This window comes from Oryx dammah, unplaced genomic scaffold (genome assembly GCF_014754425.2).
Source record: "Oryx dammah isolate SB20612 unplaced genomic scaffold, SCBI_Odam_1.1 HiC_scaffold_15, whole genome shotgun sequence".
NCBI lineage: Eukaryota > Metazoa > Chordata > Mammalia > Artiodactyla > Bovidae > Oryx > Oryx dammah.
Window position 1 is genome coordinate 5,747,988 of NW_024070199.1, and position 23,666 is coordinate 5,771,653.

At 37.9% G+C, this 23,666-nt stretch overlaps 1 protein-coding gene and 1 long non-coding RNA gene across 2 annotated transcripts in view; one reads left to right on the top strand and one right to left on the bottom strand.

The window, feature by feature from the left end:
* TYR (tyrosinase) overlaps positions 1 to 23,666 on the bottom strand; it is a 113,563-nt gene that overhangs the window by 85,317 nt on the left and 4,580 nt on the right. The window contains exon 2 of the mRNA XM_040256523.1: positions 17,112 to 17,328. Coding sequence (XP_040112457.1) covers positions 17,112 to 17,328 — 217 coding nt within the window. The remainder of the gene's footprint in view (positions 1 to 17,111; positions 17,329 to 23,666) is intronic.
* LOC120874822 lies at positions 16,440 to 17,088 on the top strand. Its single transcript, XR_005723728.1, has 2 exons — positions 16,440 to 16,522; positions 16,849 to 17,088. It is a non-coding gene; the product is annotated as an uncharacterized LOC120874822 (long non-coding RNA).

Here is a 23,666-nt window from a genome sequence, read left to right on the forward strand (position 1 = left end):
TGTAATATTTAACAGTTAACAAACATTGTCCTATTTGATTGGAGCAAGAAATGGCGACCCACTCCAGTATTCTTGCCTGGAAAATTCCATGGACAGAAGAGCCTGGCAATCAACAGTCCACAGGGTCACAAAAGAATTGCATACAACTTACTGACTAAATAGCAATAATCTTATTTGATACATGGACATTCAGAGATAATGCAGAAATATTACCTCCATTTTATAAACGAAAAAGATGTGCTCTGTGAACTTCATTGACTTACACAAGGTCTCAAGTCTTGAGCTCAAGACAGCGTGTAACAGGAGCAGCTGTCAGTGTGCGACTGTTATCGCGAGACTGGCCGTAAGCCGTCCCCTCCACCAACGGTCAGATCACGGTGGTCCCCCCGGCAGCAGTCTCCCAGGGTGGCAGTCTGTGGAACCCGGCCCAGTTGCCTGCCAGCGCTGACACCGGGCAGGGCAGGGGCCCTTGGTTTGGCTTATAAAAACTGCGAAACAGCGGCGCCCTCAGTGACAGCCGGCGAGCATCCAAGTGGGAGTGGCGGCCTGTGGCCTGTGTGGCACTGTGAGGAGTGTCGATGGCGAATGGGACCTCCCGCCTGGCCTCACACCAGCTGCCCCGCAGGTGCGAAAGGAGCCTGTTCTGACATCTGAGGGAGGCTCCGTGAGCCCCTTCTCTGGCTGTTAAACTTTAAGAGTATTATAATTTTAGAGTATAATACTAAAATTACACTCTAAGTATATATATTATAATTTTAAAAGTATTAAAATTTAATACTCTAAAAGTATAGTATACTATACTTTTAGAGTATTAAATTTTATCTTCTCTGGGTTGGGAAGATCTCCTGGAGAAGGAAATGGCGCCCCACTCCAGTATTCCCGCCTGGAGAATCTCAGGGAGGGAGGAGCCTGGTAGGCGACAGTCTGTGCAGTCGCAAAGAGTCGGACACGACTGAGCAACTTCACTTCACTTCACTTCACTTCTCTTCACTTCATACTTTTAGATAAAATTTTGCGGAACAGATAATAGCATTTGTTGTTTTGGAGGTTTACAGGAACATCGTAACCTGACCCACATGGTCAGCTGCAAGAACAAGAAGTATGCAACAATTAACCACACCCCTCCGTCAGTTCAGTTCAGTCCAGCCACTCAGTCGTGTCCGACTCTTTGCGACCCATGAATCGCAGCAGCCAGGCCTCCCTCTCCATCACCATCTCCTGGAGTTCACTCAGACTCACGTCCATTGAGTCCATGATGCCATCCAGCCATCTCATCCTCTGTCATCCCCTTCTCCTCCTGCCCCCAATCCCTCCCAGCATCAGAGTCTTTTCCAATGAGTCAACTCTTCGCATGAGGTGTCCAAAGTACTGGAGCTTAGCATCATTCCTTCCAAAGAAATCCCAGGACTGATAACCTTCAGAATGGACTGGTTGGACCTCCTTGCAGTCCAAGGGACCCTCAAGAGTCTTCTCCAACACCACAGTTCAAACGCATCAATTCTTTGGCGCTCAGCCTTCTTCACGGTCCAACTCTCACATCCATACATGACCACAGGAAAAACCATAGCCTTGACTAGATGGACCTTAGTCGGCAAAGTAATGTCTCTGTTTTTGAATATGCTATCTAGGTTGGTCATAACTTTTCTTCCAAGGAGTAAGCGTCTTTTGATTTCATGGCTGCAGTCACCATCTGCAGTGATTTTGGAGCCCAGAAAAATAAAGTCTGACACTGTTTCTACTGTTTACCCATCTATTTGCCATGAAGTGATGGGACCAGATGCCATGATCTTCGTTTTCTGAATGTTGAGCTTTAAGCCAACTTTTAAACTCTCCTCTTTCACTTTCATCAAGATGCTTTTTAGCTCCTCTTTACTTTCTGCCATAAGGGTGGTGTCATCTGCATATCTGAGGTGATTGATATTTCTCCCGGCAGTCTTGATTCCAGCTTGTGTTTCTTCCAACCCAGCGTTTCTCATGATGTACTCTGCATATAAGTTAAATAAGCAGGATGACAATATACAGCCTTGACGTACTCCTTTTCCTCTTTGGAACCAGTCTGTTGTTCCATGTCCAGTTCTAACTGTTGCTTCCTCACCTGCATACAGATTCCTCAAGAGGCAGGTTAGGTGATCTGGTATTCCCATCTCTTTCAGAATTTTCCACAGTTGATTGTGATCCACACAGTCAAAGGCTTTGGCATAGTCAATAAAGCAGAATAGATATTTTTCTGGAACTCTCTTGCTTTTTCCATGATCCAGCGGATGTTGGCAATTTGATCTCTGGTTCCTCTGCCTTTTCTAAAACCAGCGTGATCCCCTCCGTCACCTAGCCTTTAAAAGGACTTTGCTGAAAGGCTTCTGGGAGTTTGGGGGTTGTTTTTTTATTGCAGAAGAGGGGTGAACCACCCCTCTTCTGCAATAAACCTCTCTCTCCTCCAAACTCTGATGTTTTGGTATCATTTGGCCTCACTATGCACTGGGCACAGGGACTTGAGGTGAGTAACAGTCATTTTTCAAGGATCAGAGTATCTTTATAATAATCTAAGCATTTCCCAATGAGATTATGAGCTCAGAATTCAGCATTTGTATTCAAGGTTTTAAGATCTATGTTTGGATTTCAGCTCTTATGATTTATGTGCTGCAAGCAGATGGCTTCCAGCATGCTTTTTTTTAAAATCTGTGAAATGGGGATAATAAATAGAAATCAAGGCTGATACCAGACAGATAAATTGTATACTAAAATACCTTATTTAGTAATAACCTCTCAATAAATGTTAGCTGTTAGTTCTTTTTGAGTTTTAATTTTTGAGACAGAATAGATTTATAGGACAATAAAAATATGAAACCCTAGGGAGTACCATTTATGTTGTATTTTATGATAATTTCATTCCCTAGCACAATACAATAAAATTTGGATATTGCCCCTAGAGTTGTACAATGTAGTAACCTTAATGAATTTTTTTAAAACAATTGAATAGCTTTTATCTTGAAGAAAGTGGTATCTCACCACACACTCAGCATAAAAGATAAGCTCCTATTTCACATGTATTCCCTTGGATCTGGCTAAAGCTGTGATATAAATTTCTGCTGAAATTGACCTAAGTAAATAAATAATCACTTTCATCCTCTTAAATTTCACTTTTGAAAGGATAATTATTCATAGTCTCTGGCATGAAATTGATTGGCTCTAAAAAGATGGAGACTAGAGTTAACCCTTGGCATTTGTAGCTGTGATATTTTAAAAGACCAGATTTTCCTAAGTAAGTTTCTTGAAATTTAAAAGTCAAAAGTTTATTTAAAAAATTTTTTTAAAGTAACATTGGTTTGTGATGTTATATGTTTCATGTGTTCAACATTATATTCAACTTCTGTACACAATATAGCAAAAGTTTAGTTCCATCTGTCATCATACAACTGACTCCATTCACCCTTTCTGCTTTCTCTCAACCCCTTCCCTTCTGGTAACCACTATCCTGTTCACTGTATCTATTTATTTTGCTTTTGTTTATTTATTTGGTTTTTGTTTTGTTTTGTTTTGTTTTGTTTTTTAGTAAAATAATAGAATATCTGTCTTTGTCTGACTTATTTCATGTAGCCTAATACCCTAAAGGTTCATCCATGTTTTTGTAAATGGCAAAATTTTCTATTTTTTTAAGGGTGAGTTATATACCATTGTGTGTGTGTGTGTGTGTTTATCTCATATTTACTTCTCATCCACTGATGGACGTTTAGGTTGTTTTCATATCTTATAAATAATGCTGTAATGAATATATGAACACAAGTAGTGTTAGTTCCTCAGTCGCATCCGACTCTGCAACCCCATAGACTGTAACCTGTCAGGCTCCTCTGTCCATAGAATTCTCCAGGCCTGAATACTGGAGTGGGTTGCCATTTCATTCTCCAGGGGATCTTCCCAACCCAGCAAATGAACCCGAGTCTCCTGCATAGAAGGCAGATTCAGGGGATATATTTTTTCAAATTGATATTTTCTTATTCTTCAGATAAGTATGCAGAAGTGGAATAGCTGGTTCATATAGTAATTCTATTCTTAATTGTTTTGAGGAATCTTCATATTGTTTTCCACAGTGGCTGTACAAACTTGCATGCCCACCTGCAGTTGTAGAGGGTACTTTTTTTCTCCCCATCTTCTTCAACACTCTTTATTGGCCAAGTCACAGTATTTGTAGCATCTCGGTTCCATAACCTGCAACTGAACCCATGTCCAGTACTTTTTATTTCTTGCCTTTTTGATAAAAGCCATTCTAACAGGTATGAGATGATATCTCATTGTGGTTTTGATTTGCATTTCCCTAATAATTACTGATGTTGAACATCTTTTCATCTGCCTGTTGACCATCTTTGAAAAAATGTCTATCCAACTCCTCGGTACATTTTTAAATTAGGTTCTGTGTCTTTTGTTTTCTTTTTGCTGTTATTGAGTTGTATGCTGCTGCTGCTAAGTCACTTCAGTGTGTCCAACTCTGTGCGACCCCACAGATGGCAGCCAAGAAGGTGCCTCTGTCCCTGGGATTCTCCAGGCAAGAACACTGGAGTGGGTTGCCATTTCCTTCTCCTGAGTTGTATGACTTTTGTGTAATTGGGATATTAACCCCTTATCAAATATATGATTTGCAAGTATCTTCTTCCATTCAGTAGACTGTCCTTTCATTTTACTTTTTTTAACTGTGAGGAAGGTTTTTAGCTTGAGATAGTCTCATTTTTTATTTCTGCTTTTGTTTCCTTTATCTGAGGAGACACATTCGGAAATATATCGCTGAGACTCATGTCAGAGAACAAAGAGGAATAGGGAAAAGTATATCTAATCTACTTTCTCAGAAGTGGAAATGTATACTTTTATTAGTGTGTTGACTATGATTCTTCTATATTTTGGGGCATCTAAAATGTCCAATGTTTTCACAAAAGAATTTCTTCTAAGATTCCCACATAGAGTAGAGTGATTAGTGCTGGACCATGAAACAGATGCAGGATTAGAAGTGTATCAGAGCTCTAAGTTCTGCTCTGCCAACTTAGGGAAGCCAGAATGGGATACATGTAATATTTTACATATGTAACATTTCTGCTGCATTTTGAAATATGGTGGTTACCTAGAGAAAAAGCACTTGTGCTTGTGCTGAAAACTGAAGTAACCATATACAGTACCTTCCAAGGAATGCCATTTTTACCTGAAGGCACAATTGAGAAATTAACTATGATTATTCAGAATTAGGCAGTTTGGTAGACAATTTATTCAAAGTAAATATGTTACTTAATACAACTGATAATATTTTTTGCCAATGAGAAAATTTTAGCTTTCAAGCAAAAATTAGAATTTTGGAATGTTTTACTCCATAACTATAATTTTGCCAGATTCTCAGTATTTAAAGACATTCCTCATGAGATTGTTGGTGATATTAATAAATTTGACATTTAGTATTGTACCATGAGAAATGTCAGCATTTGAAAGATCTACAATTGCAGCGAACCGGTATTTTGCAAATGATCCATATATGATATTACAAACTAATTATGATGAAAATCATTCATAATGTAAGATAGATCAACAAATTTTAATATAACAAATACAAAAAGCTTATTGATCTGCTTTCAGCTTTGACAGTACAACTGAACATTTAAGAAATTATACTAGTTAAGTTTTGGTAGAGAAAGATAAAGAAGATCCAGAATTATCAAAAAATATTTTTAAAACACTGTTCTTATTCCAGTTTTATATGTGTGAAGATGGATTTTCTTCAAGGTCTTCAATTAAACATCTTGTCATAATATGTTGAGTGTGGAAGCAGACATAGAATCCAGATGTCTTTTTTTTTTTTGGCAAATATATAAATCAGTGTCATGCCACTCACTACTTTTTTGAAAATATATTGCAATTGTGTTATTTATACTAGCATGGAATGACTAATATTATTTTATAAATATTTTCAAATCTTATGTTTTAGTTTTAAAAATGGCAAGTAGCTATCAACATAACCCACATTAAAAAAAAAGCTTTTTGGAGTTCTCCATACATTATAAGATGTATGTAGATATAAGTAGATATTGAAACCAAAATACAGGATTTTAGATCAATCGTTGTAGAAGATTATAAAGCAGTCATACAAATACATAAGGCATAGCCAAATTGTATTTGGTTCCTCAAATCTCCCAACTCATAATTTTTAAGTGAACAAATGCATAAAATAGAATTCTAATTTTTCTTTGCAGTGTTTTTATTGCTAATGAGTGGTGGCATTTTCCCCAAGATTTGTCCCAAGGAAGTGAAATCTCCACAGACCAAATGCCTGACTCTACATTTAGAAAAGATACATTGTTAACTTTCTCCTTAAAGATCTAGGCCCTTAAGTTGAAATATTTATTGGAAAAAAAAATATTATCCTGTGGAAAATGGCTATTTGCCATTTTTTACCTTCAAAAGGTAAAAAATCTAAATGAAAAATATTATTAGTAAATACATATCATTAAACTAGTAACCTATGCTTAATTATAAGGGAAGTTGGGATGACTAATGAGATTGCAAAGAAGACAGGTGTGGGGGGGAAGGAAACGTGTCTTGCATACACAGTTGGAGGTATGGATGTGTACATCCTCACAATAGCCTCGATATGTAATTATTAAATACACTTTTAAATGAGGGAGAAGACGCTCATAATGTTAGAATTGATGCTCAAGTATATTGCTACATGCCTTCAAAATTAGTATTTCAATCCCTTTTAAATGGCCCTGTCCCAATATGAGATATTTTTCCTCTGAACTTCCCAGATGGCTCTAGTGGTAAAGAACTCACCTATCAGTGCAGGAGACAGTAAGAGACTGTATTCGATCCTTGGGTCGGGGAGATCCCCTGGAGAAAGAAATGGCAACTCGCTCCAGTATTCTTGCCTGGAGTATCCCATGAACAGAAGTGCCTGGCAGGCTGCAGTCCATGGGGTCACAAAGAGTTGGGCACAAATGGAGTGACAGTACTTTCTCTAACATAGCACTCCATATTATTTCAGGCTTTTTAAAAAGGTAACATTACCTTCTAATAAAAAGAATCCCAATTCAAAGCAAACTCACTCAGACAATAATATCCAGGATACTTATTTAAATTTCTTACAAGGATCCTATTTGCACTGAGAGTTTGAAGTAAAGAGAAAAAAGAATATTCTTTGGGTCAAATTAGTTGAATCAGCTCATTCAACTAGAAGGAGACAGGATGTCTCCTAAACTCATTGGAATAATTAGTTCACTGAAGATGGTGCTTCAGCTTAATTTGTGAATATTAAATATTGCAATAGTGTCACAAGGATTAAGTGATATAACATGTGGGAAATGAGAAGTCTGGCACAAAGTAGATTTTATTATTATTATGATCAGGATCATTGCATGATCAGAATATCAACAAAGTTGGATTTTATTGTTATTATTATGATCAGGCTATCATAATAATCATTCTTGTTGTTCAGAATATCAACAAGGTGGGCAAGGTGATAATTCTGGGGTTAAGTAATCCAGGCAAAGAAAGATTTTCCTGGTCTGCATGAACTCTTTCTCAAAATCTTCCACCTCATTCTAAGTCAGAGAACACCAATCTATACCAACCTACTTAGTTTTTTGATTTCGATGGCACGCCACTCCAGTACTCTTCCCTGGAAAATCCCAGGGACGGAGGAGCCTGGTAGGCTGCAGTCCATCGGGTCACTAAGAGTCAGACACGACTGAGCGACTTCACTTTCACTTTTCACTTTCATGCACTGAAGAAGGAAATGGCAACCCACTCCAGTGTTCCTGCCTGGAGAATCCCAGGGACGGGGGAGCCTGGTGGGCTGCTGTCTATGGGGTCACACAGAGTCGGACATGACTGAAGCGACTTAGCAGCAGCAGCAGCAGCATTGTAAACAAGATAGGTAAGGAAGAGCTTGAGCCTTGCCATCACTAGAATGGCTCATCACACTTAACCAATCTCCTTGGCATTCTGGTTTACATAGTAGTTCTCAGTTTAATTTATATTTTGAGTTTGTGTGACCATTTCTGGATATACTAAGAAAGTCCATTTCTCAGGCAGGGAGACTGGAAACTAGAACATCCTTTGAGATGTCATTGTGACCTGTCACTGACCTTTCTCTTCTGGTATGAACACTGTTACCTTAAGACTTTATTCAAAATTTCAAAATTCCCATTATCTTTCATGAAAACCCAGAACTGACTTACCATTTCCTACACTGGCTTCCCTGGCGGCTCAGTGGTAAAGAATCCACCTGTAACGCAGGAGGCCCCTTGCAACACAGGAGACTCAGGTTTGATCCCTGGCTCAGGAAGATCCTCTGGAGAAGGAAATGGCAACCCACTCCAGTATTCTTGCTTGGGAAATCCCATGGACAGAGGAGTCTGGTGGGCTACAGTCCCTGGGGTCACAAGAGTTGGACATGACTGAACAACTAAACTACCACCAGACTGCTCCTCAAAAAATTCTGGCAAACGAAAAGGTAAGATACTTTCCAGGTAGTTACAATAAAATAGAAAGGGTGGCTAGACTGCCTGAAAAAAAAGATTCCAGAGAAACATAATAGAAGGGATTTTTTAAGAAGAGCTGCTACATAAACTAGATGTTTTAGTATTGCACAGCTTAAGAGGACAAAACAAGGCCCAATTATTAGAACTCAATGGCAGAAGTTTCATAATTCTCAATTTGATGCTTACCTTTCTGCCTCCTAAAATAGTCACCAAGTGTTTATGATACTCTGGATTCTAGAGTCTACAAGAGTTTCCATACTCCAACCAACTCATCTTCATCTCCTTCATCTTACCTTGGATAAAGTCCTCACCATTCATCATCTTCCCACAGCTTCTTGATTAGTATATTCTACACCTTCTATTGTTGTTTTTGTTCAGTTGTTAAGTCGTATCCAATGCTTTGCTACCCCATGGAATGCAGCAGGTCAGGCTTCTCTGTCCTTCACTACCCCTGAGTTTTCTCAAACTCATGTCCATTGAGTTAGTGATGCCATTCAAGCATTTCATCCTCTGTCACCCCTTTCTCCTCTTGCCCTCACTCTTTCCCAGCATCAGGGTCTTTTCGAATGAGTCAACTCTTCACATTAGGTGGCCAGAGTATTGAAGCTTCAACTTCAACATTAGTCCTTCCAATGAATATTCAAGGTTGATTTCCTTTAGGATTGACTGTTTTGATCTCCTGGCTGTCCAAGGGACTCTCAAGAGTCTTCTCCAATACCACAGTTGAAGAGCATCAATTTTTCAGTGCTCAGCCTTCTTTATGGTCCAAACCTCACATCCACACAAGACTACTGGTAAACCATAGCTTTGATTATATGGGCCTTTGCCAGCAAAGTGATATCTCTGCTTTTTAATACACTGTCTAGGTTTGTCATAGCTTTTCTTCCAAGGAGCAAGCATCTTTTAATTTCATCTTTTAATGGTGGCTGCAGTCAACATCTGCAGTGATTTTGGAGCCCAAGAAAATGAATCTGACACTGTTTCCATATTTTCCCCATCAATTTGCCATGAAGTGATAGGACTGGATGCCATGATCTTAGTTTTTTGAATGCTGAGTTTTAAGCCAGCTTTTTCACTCTTTCACATTCATCTAGAGGCTCTTTAGTTCTTGTCACTTTTTGCCCGTTTAATGGTATCATCTGCATATCTGAGGTTGTTGATATTTCTTCCAGCAATCTTGACTCCAACTTGTGCTTCACTCAGACCAGCATTTTGCATGATATTCTCTGCATATAAGTTAAATAAGCAGGGTGACAATATACAGCCTTGATGTACTCCTTTCCTAATATTGAACCAGTCCCATATTCTATGTCCAGTTCTAACTGTTGCTTCTTGTCCTGCATACAGGTTTCTCAGGAGACAGGTAATGTGGTCTGGTATTCCATCTCATTAAGAAGATTCCATAGATTTTGTGATCCAGTCAAGGGCTTTAGCATAGTCAATGAAGCAGAAGTAGATTTTTTTTGAATTCCCTAGCTTTTTCTATGATCCGCCTTTGCTATTTCTCACTATAAACACAGGCTTCCCTCATAGCTCAGTTGATAAAGAATCCATCTGCAATGCAGGAGACCCCAGTTCAATTCCTGGTTCAGGACGATCCGCTGGAGAAGGGATAAGCTACCCACTCCAGTATCTTTGGGCTTCCGTTATGCTCAGCTTGTAAAGAATCCACCTGCAACATGATCGATCTGGCTTCAGTCCCTGGATTGGGAAGATCTTCTGGAGAAGGAAAAGGCTACCCACTCCAGTATTCTGGCCTGGAGAATTCCATGGACTATACAGTCCATGGTTTTGCAAATAGCTGGACGTGACTGAGTCAATTTCACTTTCACTATAAACACTATTCTACCCATATATATTTTCTCCTTTTGTTTTATCTGCACTTATGTTTTCATACTTCTATTTCACTGCATAAGTTGTTTCCTCTACTAGAAATGCTTTTCCTTCCTTTCTTTTCTTGGTGAGAAATTACTGATATTTCAACTTTCAGTTCCAGTTGCACCATCTTGGGAGATAGTTCTGGTTTAGCTCTGGGTTCCTATCTCATTTTATATTGACCATCATATTGTGTTTTCCTTGTAGATTCGTGTGATGTTTTCTCACTAGACGGTGAGCTTTTCAAGGTCAGAAAGTGTGTAAGAGTCATGTTTGTATGTCTTTGAACTTTCATAATTTCCCATAGTACCAGGTTCATGGAGGACTCTTTAAGCTGAATGCAATTAGATTTCATCTTAACATAAAGAAATTCCTTTTTTCCCTAATGAGAAAGGTTGATCTGTATCCTTAAATGGCCACATAGACATACCATTAGAGTGGACATGTGAGCAAAATGTGAGATGTTGAAACGAATATGTTGAGAAGCGTCTTCAAACTATAAGTACCATGGTTCTATGTTGCAATGTGCTTGAGGCTGAAACATACCATTCAATTAGAGTTGTTCCTTGTTCCTGCACCTTCTTCTATTTTAGGTAACAGAAGCTGCTTTTGCTCTTTTCTCCTTGATTCTGGGAATTCACCCTGAAAAGCAATAGCTTTTATCTCCAGAAATGCTCCTTCCCTGAGTCTATCTCAAGAAATTTTCTTTTCTATCCTTGCTCCTCTCTGTTTTTCTCTATACCTCACACATCATAATCTGTTTACTCAGGATTCAGTCTATACTTTGCTTCTAAGCTAATTGTCAGAAAAATTAATGACTGATAACCAAGTTGTCAAAAACTAATTCCAGTTTAACATAATAATAGCTGCCATTTATTGAAGAAATCTTATATGTTCCTTACATGTATTATATTATTAAATCCTTATATGAATGCTGTAAGTTATTATTCTTATCTACATTTTCCAGATGATGACATTAAAGCCCTGAGAAGTTAAATAGCTTACTAAAGGTAACAGATGTAGGAAGTGGTAGAATTTAAATCAAATCCCAGTCACCTTGATTGCCTTTAACTACTTTGCTAAACTGCCAACTCATACTCATCCTCTAATATACACTCCAGTATGAATTTTGCATTAACATTATTATAAAGTGTGCAATGCAACACACCATGGGTATCAGAGATTTGCACATGAGAAGATTCTTCTTTGAATCCGTAGCCCATACTCCATAGGGACCACCTAATCAGAAGACTACCTTTTATAATGCATGCTAATTTTTCTTTGCTTTCTGGGTATCTTTCATGCAATTCATAAATCGCACATCTTCAATCTTTACTTTAGCATTTAAATCTAAGAGGAAAGCTGCAGTTCCTCCATCCCAGGACTGACCGGGGGAATCTGTTTCATGGGGAGCACATTACGTACCTCTAACAAGACCCAAAAGAAAAAAGAAAAGGCAGCAATAATTGTGAAGTTCAATCAAAACCCAGAGTTCACCTCCACCTTCGTGAGTTGAGGGAGCAGAGAGCAGGGTTTGCCGGTGCTCCTGCTTCTCCAGTCTCGTCTTCCTGGCAGCTGTGCCCATTTGGGCACTCTCCGAAGTCCAAGACACCTCTCATCCTTAGCTCCTATCCCGGTTTTGAGATGAACTCTGTCTCTCCAGTGAGCAAACTCTTCTCTCGATCTTGATCTCTGTCTCTGTCCTTCCCCACTGAAAGGAACCAATGTTTCTTGGAGATATGGCTGATTCCAGACTTTGGGCAGTGTAGGCACAAGATGAATCGAGAATATTTTTTTTGCACCAGAAAAAAAAAAAGGCTAAAAATGATAGGTCATGAAACAGAGACACAGAGTCACAAAAATAAGCTTAAAGGCATGTTCAGTGGTGAAATCTGGAATGGTTATTGTGCAGTGGGGAATCTGGGCCACACCTAGAGCAGGTGATCAAATTAATATCTCCTAAGTGAGATATTCACCATTCGCATGTTCACCATGTACCTTCAGCTGTCATACTCTCTTAGAAAGACACAAAACCACTTCTAGAAAATTCTGGCTAAGAATACACTACCTGGATCCATTCTGTTAAAAATTCTATTTAAAATGTGTTGTGTGCATGCTCGGTCATGTCCAGCTCTTTGCAACTCCATGGACTACAACCACCAGGGCTCCTCTGTCCGCAGAGTTTTCCAGGCAAGAATACTGGAGTGGTTGCCATTTCATACTCCAAGGGGTCTTCCCGACCCAGGGACTGAACCCACATCTCCAGAGTCTCCTGCATTGGCAGGTAGGTGTTTTACCACTGAGTCATCTGGGAGGCCCACCCACTAAAAGTAGGAACATTTTATTTAAAATTGGAAGACTATATTCTCTAAAAGTTGTGAATCTCCTTTAAGAAAAGGTTGTGAAAATATTTCAGATTAAAAGAAACTCAAAGAGACAGAACAACTAAATGTCACCTGACCCTAGACTAAAGCCTGTTACAGAGAAGAAAAAATGATATCAAGGATATTATTAGTGAATTAAAAATATTACAATATAAACAGCAGATTAGACAAAAAAATGATATCAAGGATATTATTAGTGAATTAAAAATACTACAATATAAACAGCAGATTAGACTAAAGCATTACACCTATATAGAATTTACTGAAGTTGTTAACTGTTCTGTGCTTATATAAGAGAATGATACAGTGAAATATCCAAGGGTAAAGTATTTTTTACCCTTGCAATGTATCTATGCAATTTATCCTCAGATGGTTCAGAATAAGAAAGGAAAAAAAAAGATAAAATGTAAACAGTAAGCAAATATGAGTAGAAAGTATATGTGTGAATGAGAGAAAGAAAACTTAAAATGTAAACAGTAAGTGAATCTGAATAGAAAGCATATGTGTGGGGTTTTTTTTACAGATTTTATTGTTGTAATTTTTTCTGTTTAAGCTTAACATTGTTTCTTAGTAAAAGTTTAAAGATAAAAATAAATAAATATGTCTCTTGTAAGGAAAAACTCTTGCTGGTGGCTGAGATCAATGTTTTCTGACATCTTGCTACCAGTAAATAAGCTTCATAAAATTGGTATAGACAAACTAAGTGTTGGGTTAGGTGCAATTGGAAGAGTTTTAGATAATATTTATGTTTTCATCATCAAACACACATTGAATACTTATTAATATTATGTTCTATAATGTCCTTTCTATCCTCAAGAAAGAATACTAGATTGTGTGTACATAAGAATGCTTTATAGGAAAAAATAATTTACAAACATAACATTAGTATTAACAAATTATTTATAATAAGCCTGATGTCCTCTACTGATTCTGCACATTAGAAACTTATTTGAAAGCCACTGGCTCTGCTGACATGACTCAGGCCACTTTTCTTTTTTGACTTGAGATCCAGAGAAATGAGGATCCCTATGTTATTTTTAAGATAAGCCTAATTTCCCAATAACAAAGTTCATGCTTTCTCACTGTTAGAAAACATGTCTGAATAACCTGTAAAGGTCTTGATCCCTGCCTGCTGTATAATGTCACAAACCTCTGTCCATAGTTCTTCAGGCACTCTATCAGATCTAATCCCTTGAATCTATTTGTCACTTCCACTGTATAATTGTAAGGGATTTGATTTAGGTCATACCTGAATGGTCTAGTGGTTTTCCTGACTTTCTTCAATTTAAGTCTGAATTTGGCAATAAAGAGTTCATGGTCTGTGCCACAGTCAGCTCCCAGTCTTATTTTTGCTGACTGTATAGAACTCCTCCATCTTTGGCTGCAAAGAATATAATCAATCTGATTTTGGTACTGACAGTCTGGTGATGTCCATGCATAGAGTCTTCTCTTGTGTTGTTGGAAGAGGGTGTTTACTATGACCAGTGTGTTCTCTTAGCAAAACTCTGTTAGCCTTTGCCCTGCTTCATTCTGTACTGCAAGGCCAAATTTGCCTGTTACTCCAGGTATTTCTTGACTTCCTATTTTTGCAATCCATTCCCTTATAGAGAAAAGGACATCTTTTTTGGGTGTTAGTTCTAGAAAGTCTTGTAGGTCTTCACAGAACCATTCAACTTCAGCTTCTTCAGCATTACTGGTCGGGGCATAGATTTGGATTACTGTGATATTGGATGGTTTGCCTTGGAAATGAACAGAGATCATTCTGTTGTTTTTGAGATTGCATCCAAGTACTGCATTTCAGACTAGACATGGAACAACAGACTGGTTCCAAATAGGAAAGGGAGTACATCAAAGCTGTATATTGTCACCCTGCTTATTTAACTTCTATGCAGAGTACATTATGAGAAACGCTGGGCTAGATGAAGCACAAGCTGAAATCAAGATTGCTGGGAGAAATATAAAAAACCTCAGATATGCAGATGACACCACGCTTATGGCAGAAAGTGAAGAAGAACTAAAGCTCCTCTTGATGAAAGTGAAAGAGGAGAGTGAAAAAGTTGGCTTAAAGCTCAACATTTAGAAAATGAAGATCATGGCATTCGGTCCTATCACTTCTTGGCAAATATATGGGGAAACAGTGGAAACAGTGACTGACTTTATTTTGGGGGCTCCAAAATCACTGCAGATGGTGACTGTATCCATGAAATTAAAAGACACCTACTCCTTGGAAGGAAAGTTATGACCAACCTAGACAGCATATTAAAAAGCAGAGACATACTTTACCAACAAAGGTCCGTCTAGTCAAGCCTATGGTTTTTCTAGTAGTCATGAAAGGATGTGAGAGTTGGACTATAAAGAAAGCTGAATTGATGCTTTTGAACTGTGGTTTTGAGTAGACTCTTGAGAGTTCCTTGGACTGCAAGGATATCCAACCAGTCCATCCTAAAGGAGATCAGTCCTGAGTGTTCATTGGAAGGTTTGATGTTGAAGCTGAAACTCCAATACTTTGGCCACCTCACACAAAGAGTTGACTCATTGGAAAAGACCCTGATGCTGGGAAAGATTGAGGGCAGGAGGACAAGGGGACGACAGATGATTAGATGGTTGGATGGCATCACCCACTCAATAGACATGAGTTTGTGTAAGATCCGGGAGTTGGTGATGGACAGGGAGGCCTGGCGTGCTGCAGTCCAGGAGGTCGCAGAGAATCGAACACAACTTAGCAACTGAACTGACTGAACCTGTACTGGACTATAATTCCCTTAAGAATCAAGCCCTGCTTTATAACGTATTTAAGTCAACATCTGGAATCTAGCTATTAACCCCTACAAAATCCAACAGTGTGCCCAGTCCTCTCATGTGGTGACCACCAACTTGTCTGTGTTCCTTTCTCTTAGCTTATAGGTTCAGACTCTTGTGCACCATACATTGCTTCCTCATGTTATATTATTCTAGGACCAGCTTGATATTCAGCCTTCAAGAAATGGTCAACTCACTCAGGGTCATCAGAGTGCAATAGAAAGGACTCTTGGATTTTGGCACTTGGCAAATCTAGGAACATATTTAGCTCTGCCACTTACCAAATGGATGGTAGCCAAAGTTCTCAATATCTCTGATCTTGTTTCCTCTCTTTAAATTGGAAATAACAATGCTACTTCCTCAGAGGATGGTTGTAAGAACTGAGACAGTGCTACACAGAATCTTTGGCATGGTGCCTTGCACATGGTGATTATTGGAAAACATTAATTGCTAACACTATTTAAGGAAAATAAACAAAACTTTTATTTTAATAGCTGCACCATGTTCTCTTTAGGGTGATACTCTCCTTATTTAAATTCTTCTGGGAAAAAGCAAGGCTCTAAGGTGTTCGGGATTAAAAGAATACAGGAAAATGAAAGAGACAATGAAACTACTCTGTGTAGCTCAGCAACAGAAGTTAGAGGACACAGCAGAAACTATAATGACGAGAATCAAGCATAAAATTAAGGAGGTTAAGGAGGAAATAGGAAAAGAGAAAGTTTCATCTCCACGATAAGGTGCCAAAGAGGTACAATATCTAGTGTAAATTTTGAGTATCTGCCTTACCACGAATTGGCAGCCTATGACTTCCTGGAACTCAAATTAAATCTGTATGAATCTGAGTGAATGTTCCTGTTTTCTCTTTGTATGTAGGTTTGTTTCCACAGTGAAAATTGAGGTGGCGGAGATGCGTTCTCAAGACTGAGATGGCGCTGAGCAGAAAAGGATGAACAGGTACTTAAGGGAAGGTGCAACCAAGGTTGAGAGCTTTGCAGGAGAAGTAAGTAGGCCTTAGAAGAAGCTGTGAGAGGGGATCTCTGATAAAGCACAGCAAACTTGAGGGATAACAGGATGGGACCTTAACCTGACCTCTGGATTTTATCCTTGTTATAGTTAAGAACATGGACTTGTCTCAAAGCAGCTTGTGTTCAGAATATTGTAAACTAGATAAAAATACTAAAAGTTAGAAAAATGTGATAGGTCCACAGTCCTCTATCTATGATTCCAAAATACAAAAATTCTAACAATGTGTTGTGTTGTTTGGCACCCATATATTTTAGTGGTGAAACCGGACTTTATTCTCCAGTAGGCTGCCTATTGTTTCTGTTTACTGCCACGGTAGGTACAGTCATACAATTTGCTGAAGATTTATTCATGCTTTGGAATATGTGTGCCACCCACATTCTGCTAGAGTGATTGGTTATATTTATATTATCATATTCTCAAATATTTCTGGGCCCAGCATTTTGGATAAGAGTTTGTAAACATAAATTCAGAAAAAAAGAAAATTTAAATGAGTGAAAAAAAATGATAAAGCGTTTACCTTCCAGGGTATTTCTAAAGCTGAAGTTGGCAGCTTTATCCATGGAATCTGATTCATACTGGGTCAAACTCAGGCAAAACTCCACATCAGCCGAGGAAGGGAGCCTCGGGGTCCTGGCTTTGTCGTGGTTTCCAGGATTGCGCAGTAACGGCCCCTCAGACGTCCCGTTGCATAGAGCCTGGCGACTGTTGTACTCCTCCAGTCTGCTGCAAATGATCTGCACAGAACGCCTTTGTGTTAAATGAGTGTTGTAAAAGGGGGAAGGTAGGGAGGTTGGGATTCCTCATTTGGATTTTGGATATTTGGATGTCTAATCATCAGGAGATTCATGTCTTAAATCGTTGAAGGAAGCAGCTTTCTGACGCTTGCAGAGTAACTGTAACCTATGAAAGTTACAGTTCAGACCACAGTTCTAGTCTTGCATCTACCACTTAACAAAATAAATTCCATAGCTCTCATCTAACAAATAATAATAATTACTTCATATAATTGTTGTCAGATATTTGTTAGGAAAATTAATTTGACAAACACTTGCTAAACATCCATTGTGTAACTTCACTGGGAATATGCCTGTGAAGCTAGCCATGGCTCAGATTTTAGGTCTGAACCTTCTTCTTTTAATTCTTTCTCTATCTGCTTCCTTGGCTATAATAACCAGTTTCATGGCTTACATGCCACTGCATGATAAGAACTTTCTGATTCCTATCTCAAGTTCAAAAGCTCTCTTCTGAGCGCTAACCCTGTATATCCATCTCTGACTTCATATTTCAGTGTTATCTCACAAGCATGTCAAATGTAGTATTTAAAAATAAAAAAAAGTTGTCCCTTCATAATAGCTAATAAGGGGAAAACTCTGAAATAAGATATATATGCACGTATAACTGAATCACTTTGGCGTACACCTGAAACTAACACAGCATTGTAAATCCACTATGCTATTATTGTTTAGTTGCTAAGTCGTGTTTGAATCTTTGACCCCATGGACTTTAGCCCACCAGGCTCCTCTGTCCATGGGATTTCCCAACAAAGGATACTGGAGTGGGTTGTCATTTCCTTCTCCAGGGGATCTTCCTGACCCAGGGATTAAACCTGTGTCTCCTGCACTGGCAAGTGTGTTCTTTACTACCGAGCCACTTTACTATAAAAAGTAAATTTAAAAAGAAGTTAAAAAATGAAAAAAACTTGAAATTAAAACAAGGTTAAAAAATTGTATTCCTCTCCCTATACTTCCAGTCACATCAACTATCCTGAAACTTAAACCAGAAGTCCATAAATCTTCATTTTATAACCAAATACTGTTATCATCTGTATTTTGTTCCCCTTTATTTTTCACATTGAAATCATCAGCCAAACTTGTCAATTCTACCTCCAGAATACATCTTGAATCTCTATTTGTTTACAAATTCTGTGATCCAGCTGAGGAAGTCAGACTGGCTACTCTTCTCTGTGCATCACCTGTGCTTCTCCATCCCTGCCTTTGTTTCTGCCTAAGCACATCCATTCCTTACCGTTTATTTGATATTCTACTTAGTCTTCAACGTTAAACCAATATTTTGGAAAAAAAATTAAAAAGTCAACTGTGACTTAAAAAGTAATTCAGAATTGTCCGACTCTAAAATCTGAAGTTTGAGATCCTTCACCAAATTATTTTGCTTACAATTTCATTTATATGTGAAAGTCACTCAGTCATCTCTGACTCTTTGTGACCCCATGGGCTGTAGCCTGCCAGGCTCCTCTGTCCGTGGAATTCTCCAGGCCAGAGTACTGGGGTGAGTAGCTATTCCTTTCTCCAGGGTATCTTCCCAACCCAGGGATTGAACCCAGGTCTCCAACATTGCAGGAGGATTCTTTACTGTCTGAGCCACCAGGGAAGCCCCAAAATACTGGACTGGGCAGCCTATCCCTTCTCCAAGGGATCTTCCTGACCCAGGAATCGAACCGAGGTCTCCTGCATTACAGGTGGATTCTTTACCAGCTGAGTTACCTCACTTATATGCTGGCAGAAGAATAAACTATGATCAAAATATTTGACAAGTCAAAAGGAGTTCTTTCAATAACTACAAAATAAAAATGCTAAGTGATTAAAAATATCACATTATAATTTAATTAGCAGATTTTTTTTCTCAGTGGTATGTAAATTAATTCCTCAACTGAAAATCATCGATGCCTTGAGTTCCATGAGGGCAATTAAACAGGTAGCAAGATAACAAACTTAAATTGAAGCATTAAGTACAGGAGAGCTCACCTTGCCATTTGTGACTATTCACAACAGCACTTAATCCATAAGTGGCCTGCACCCACTGAGCAGATAATAGGGGTGTTTGTCAAACTCAAACTTGACTCATTTTAATCTCCCTTGATAGTCAGTAGCACCTCCTTTTTTTAAAAAACTAATATCTCCATGAAGATAACTTTTTTTTTTTCATTTTTGTTCATCTCCAGAATCTAGAATAGAGACTCTATATATATTTGATGGAATAATAAAAAAAAATCAATGTTCATCGCAGCACTGTTTATAATAGCCAGGACATGGAAACAACCTAGATGTCCATCAGCAGATGAATGGATAAGAAAGCTGTGGTACATATGAGTATTACTCAGCCATTAAAAAGAATACATTTGAATCAGTTCTGATGAGATGGATGAAACTGGAGCCGATTATACAGAGTGAAGTAAACCAGAAAGAAAAACACCAATACAGTATACTAACACATATATATGGAATTTAGAAAGATGGCAATGATGACCCTGTATGTAGGACAGGAAAAAAGACACAGATGTGTAGAGCGGACTTTTGGACTCAGAGGGAGAGGGAGAGGGTGAGATGATTTGGGAGAATGGCATTGAAACATGTATAATATCATGTAAGAATTGAATCGCCAGTCTATGTCCGATGCAGGATATGGCACGCTTGGGGCTGGTACACGGGGATGACAAAGAGAGATGTTGTGGGGAGGGGGGTGGGAGGGGGTTCATGTTTGGAAACGCATGTACACCCGTGGTGGATTCATGTCAATGTATGGCAAAACCAATACAGAATTGTAAAGTAAAATAAAATAATAAATAAATAAATATCAATGGAAGAATCAGTGACTCTTCAACTACCAACATGTGTTGAACACCATTTTTTCCTAGTTCTGTTATTGGTACCAACATTGGCCCTAAAAGATATTTTCAAAAATGTATCATTTGTGTTAAACATATATTGAGTCCTCACTCTCAGCAGAAGGGCATCTCTGTGTATACTCTCTAAAATTCACAAATGACCTTGTAGGTTGTTATCATTTTATTCCTATTTTAATGACAAGGAAACTGAGTGTGGAAGAGTGTAGTAAAAGGCTGGTAGGATCTAATCATGATTAATTTATGGCAACAGGCAAGGTACATGGAACAATATTTTAAAAGTGAGTCTTCTTGCTTAGCTGTTTATATCACTGTTAAGAATAATCAAGGCAATCCTATCAGTGTCCTACTCCAGTGAGTTGGCAATCTATAAGAATGTAAAGTCAAGTTATGTTGTTGTGCTCAGTCGCTTCAGTAATGTCCAACTCTGCAATGTCATGGACTACAGCCCACCAGCCTCCTCTGTCCATTCTCCAGGCAAGAATATTGGAGTGGGTTGCCATGCCCTCCCCCAGGGAATCTTCCCGACCAGGGATCACACCTGCATCTTATGTCTCCTGCATTGGCAGGCAAATACCAATATTTACCACAAATACCATCAAGTAAAACCACCATCAAATAGAACTGAATGAGCCTTGCTCCCCAGGAATGGGTGCTGCTATGTTACACAACAGACACTTGGAGAAGCTTTTAATTTCCAGTCACAAAGATATCACTTATTAATTCAAGGGTTGCATGTTAGAAAAAAAATTAGGTTCCAGATTCACATTGGTGTGGGCTTCAATTCTGGTTCAGCGACTTACTAGCAATGTGTCAAATATATTATTTAGGCTTGCTAAGTCTCAATTTCTTCAACTGTAATGTGAAATAATAAATATAATGTTAATATATATCATATTTACATGTGTTTATTTTAAAAATATACTTAAACACATTATTTATATTTAAATATGCATTAAATATATATAACAGACTAGTTCGAAATTAGGAAAGAAGTACATCAAGGCTGTATATTGTCATCTTGCTTATTTAATTTATATCAGACTATATCATGTGAAAAACCAATAACCTCAGATATACAAATGATACCACCCTTATGGCAGAAAGTGAACTAAAGAGCTTCTTGATAAAGGTGAAAGACAAGAGTGAAAAAGCTTACTTAAAACTCAACATTCAGAAAACTATGATCATGGCATCCAGTCCCATCACTTCATGGCAAAACAGTGGAAACAGTGACAGACTTTATTTTCTTGGGCTCTAAAATCACTGCAGATGGTGACTGCAGGCATGAAGTTAAAAGACACTTGCTCCTTGGAAGAAAAGCTCTGACAAACCTAGACAGCATATTGAAAAGCAGAAACATTACTTTGCTTTGGGGGATACTGAAGGACAGGGAAGCCTGATGTATGGAGTCCATGGGGTAGCAAATAGTCAGATACAACTTAGGGATGGAACAACAATTTTTGCATTAAATGTAATATATTGGATCCCTTTATAGTGTTAATTAACTACCCATCGCAGCATGTATATAGATGGAAGCATTTTCATTCCTGTTTGAAAAATAAATCATATCCAGATATTTTTAAAAGGTCTAAAAAATCCTACTGCCTAGAAGACTCCTGCAGTAGACAGTTAAATTAGAGAGGTTTGAATGAAACTGTTTTGCTTAAATCACAACTGCCAAGTGATTAAATGTTCAGATGGCTAAATGTATTAGTAACAATGAGTAAATCTACCCCAGTTCCAGAAATAATTTGAAATAAATCTCAAATTATTGTTCTTATATTTGATATAGAAGGGGAGGCAGGGTACGAGAAAGCATTAGCACTAGCTATCATCATGGAGATTGCAATTAGACATGGTTTCCAAACTGAGCAAATTACATAATCTCCTACTATCAAGGTTTTTCACCTGTAAATGGGGACTATAACAACTTTTTATGAAGGATCAAATAATTTTACTTATGTAAAGCACTTAGTATATAATGCCAAGTAAAGAGTGTTTAATAATGACAGCTATTATATTATTGCATACAAGACTACTGGGCAGGCCACCAAATTGTTAACCCTGACTCTATTACACAGGATGAATAATCATTATTATAATAGCTATCATCAATATATCATATGAGGATATATTGTGATAATAATTCCATACTTAAAATTCAAAGAATATGTCAGATACTAAACTAGTCATTTTACATTAACAGTTGTCATTGAATCCATTCAGAATAATGCTTTAAAATATATTATTCTAATTTTCAGGGGGAAAAGTTCTCACATAATTAAGTAACTTCTCCAGGATCTTGTAGCTAAGTGAGTTACAAAAGTCATGTTGTTATGGCTCAAAAGACTATCCCCTTCCACTTCATTAATTTGCTTTCCATTCAGCTTAGTATTTTCATTAGTACAGAAAGCACACATATATTTTAATTGCACCCCATTTTTTTCTGTTGAGAAAAGAAGCCAAAGGTCAAAGATTACAAATAACTTGTCCAATATCATCTGATAATTGGCAGAGGTAGAATCTGGTGACAAAAGTCTTCTGATGAGGAATTTGTTCTTTTTCTGTTTCAACAAAGGTGACTTATATAATGTAGAGAAAAATCAAGTGTCCCAAGTCAAATGAAAAAGAAAAAGAAGAAACAGATGTACTAATGGAGAAGGTGAGCTTAGTGTTCTCTTAACTTTAAAGAAATAGCAGGAAAAAAAAAAAAAAAAGCCCAGTTATTAAAAGCTTTAGGAGCAAAAATTCTATTATGGCATTAGAGGTTTATCTAAAAGAATGTAAAACATATGACATTCCACAGAATCTTTTTCATAAAGAAAAAGAGAAGCTGTTATTTCACCTAGCTGTTGCCATGGTTACCTAAAACCCATGCCTCTCTGCTGAACTGTAACTTTTTTCTTCCTCCTGTTTGCTTCCATGGGATGTGCTTTTCACCTAATGAGTGAATTCCCTGGCCATACTTCACTCATGCCCATCATCTTGGAAATGTTTTTTTCTCTTTATTTTGATCCATCATAACAGCTATTCTTGAAACACCTCTTCTTACAGCTAGCTCACCTGCTGCTTGCATAACATTGGATCTAAGTGTGTTGAGCATAGTTTGCGCCCCGCCCCAACCTCCAAAATCAGTGAACTGCTTTCATTCAGGAGCACTTTAAACATGCTTCTAGTTTAAAAGCTTTTGGAATTAAACAAACCAAATAAATAAATAAATAAATGAACAAATATACGAAGGAGATATGAATACTGAAAATAAGCTTTCTATAAAAGGTAACATTTAGTAATTAAGTAATGCTTTTTAATGTATTACTTTATTTAATAATAAACCTTGTCAGTAACTATTATTAGTCTCACTTAAAACTCAGATTGGGTTATAACATGCTTGATCTTCTCTATGTGTGCTTTCTTTCTTTGCACACACAC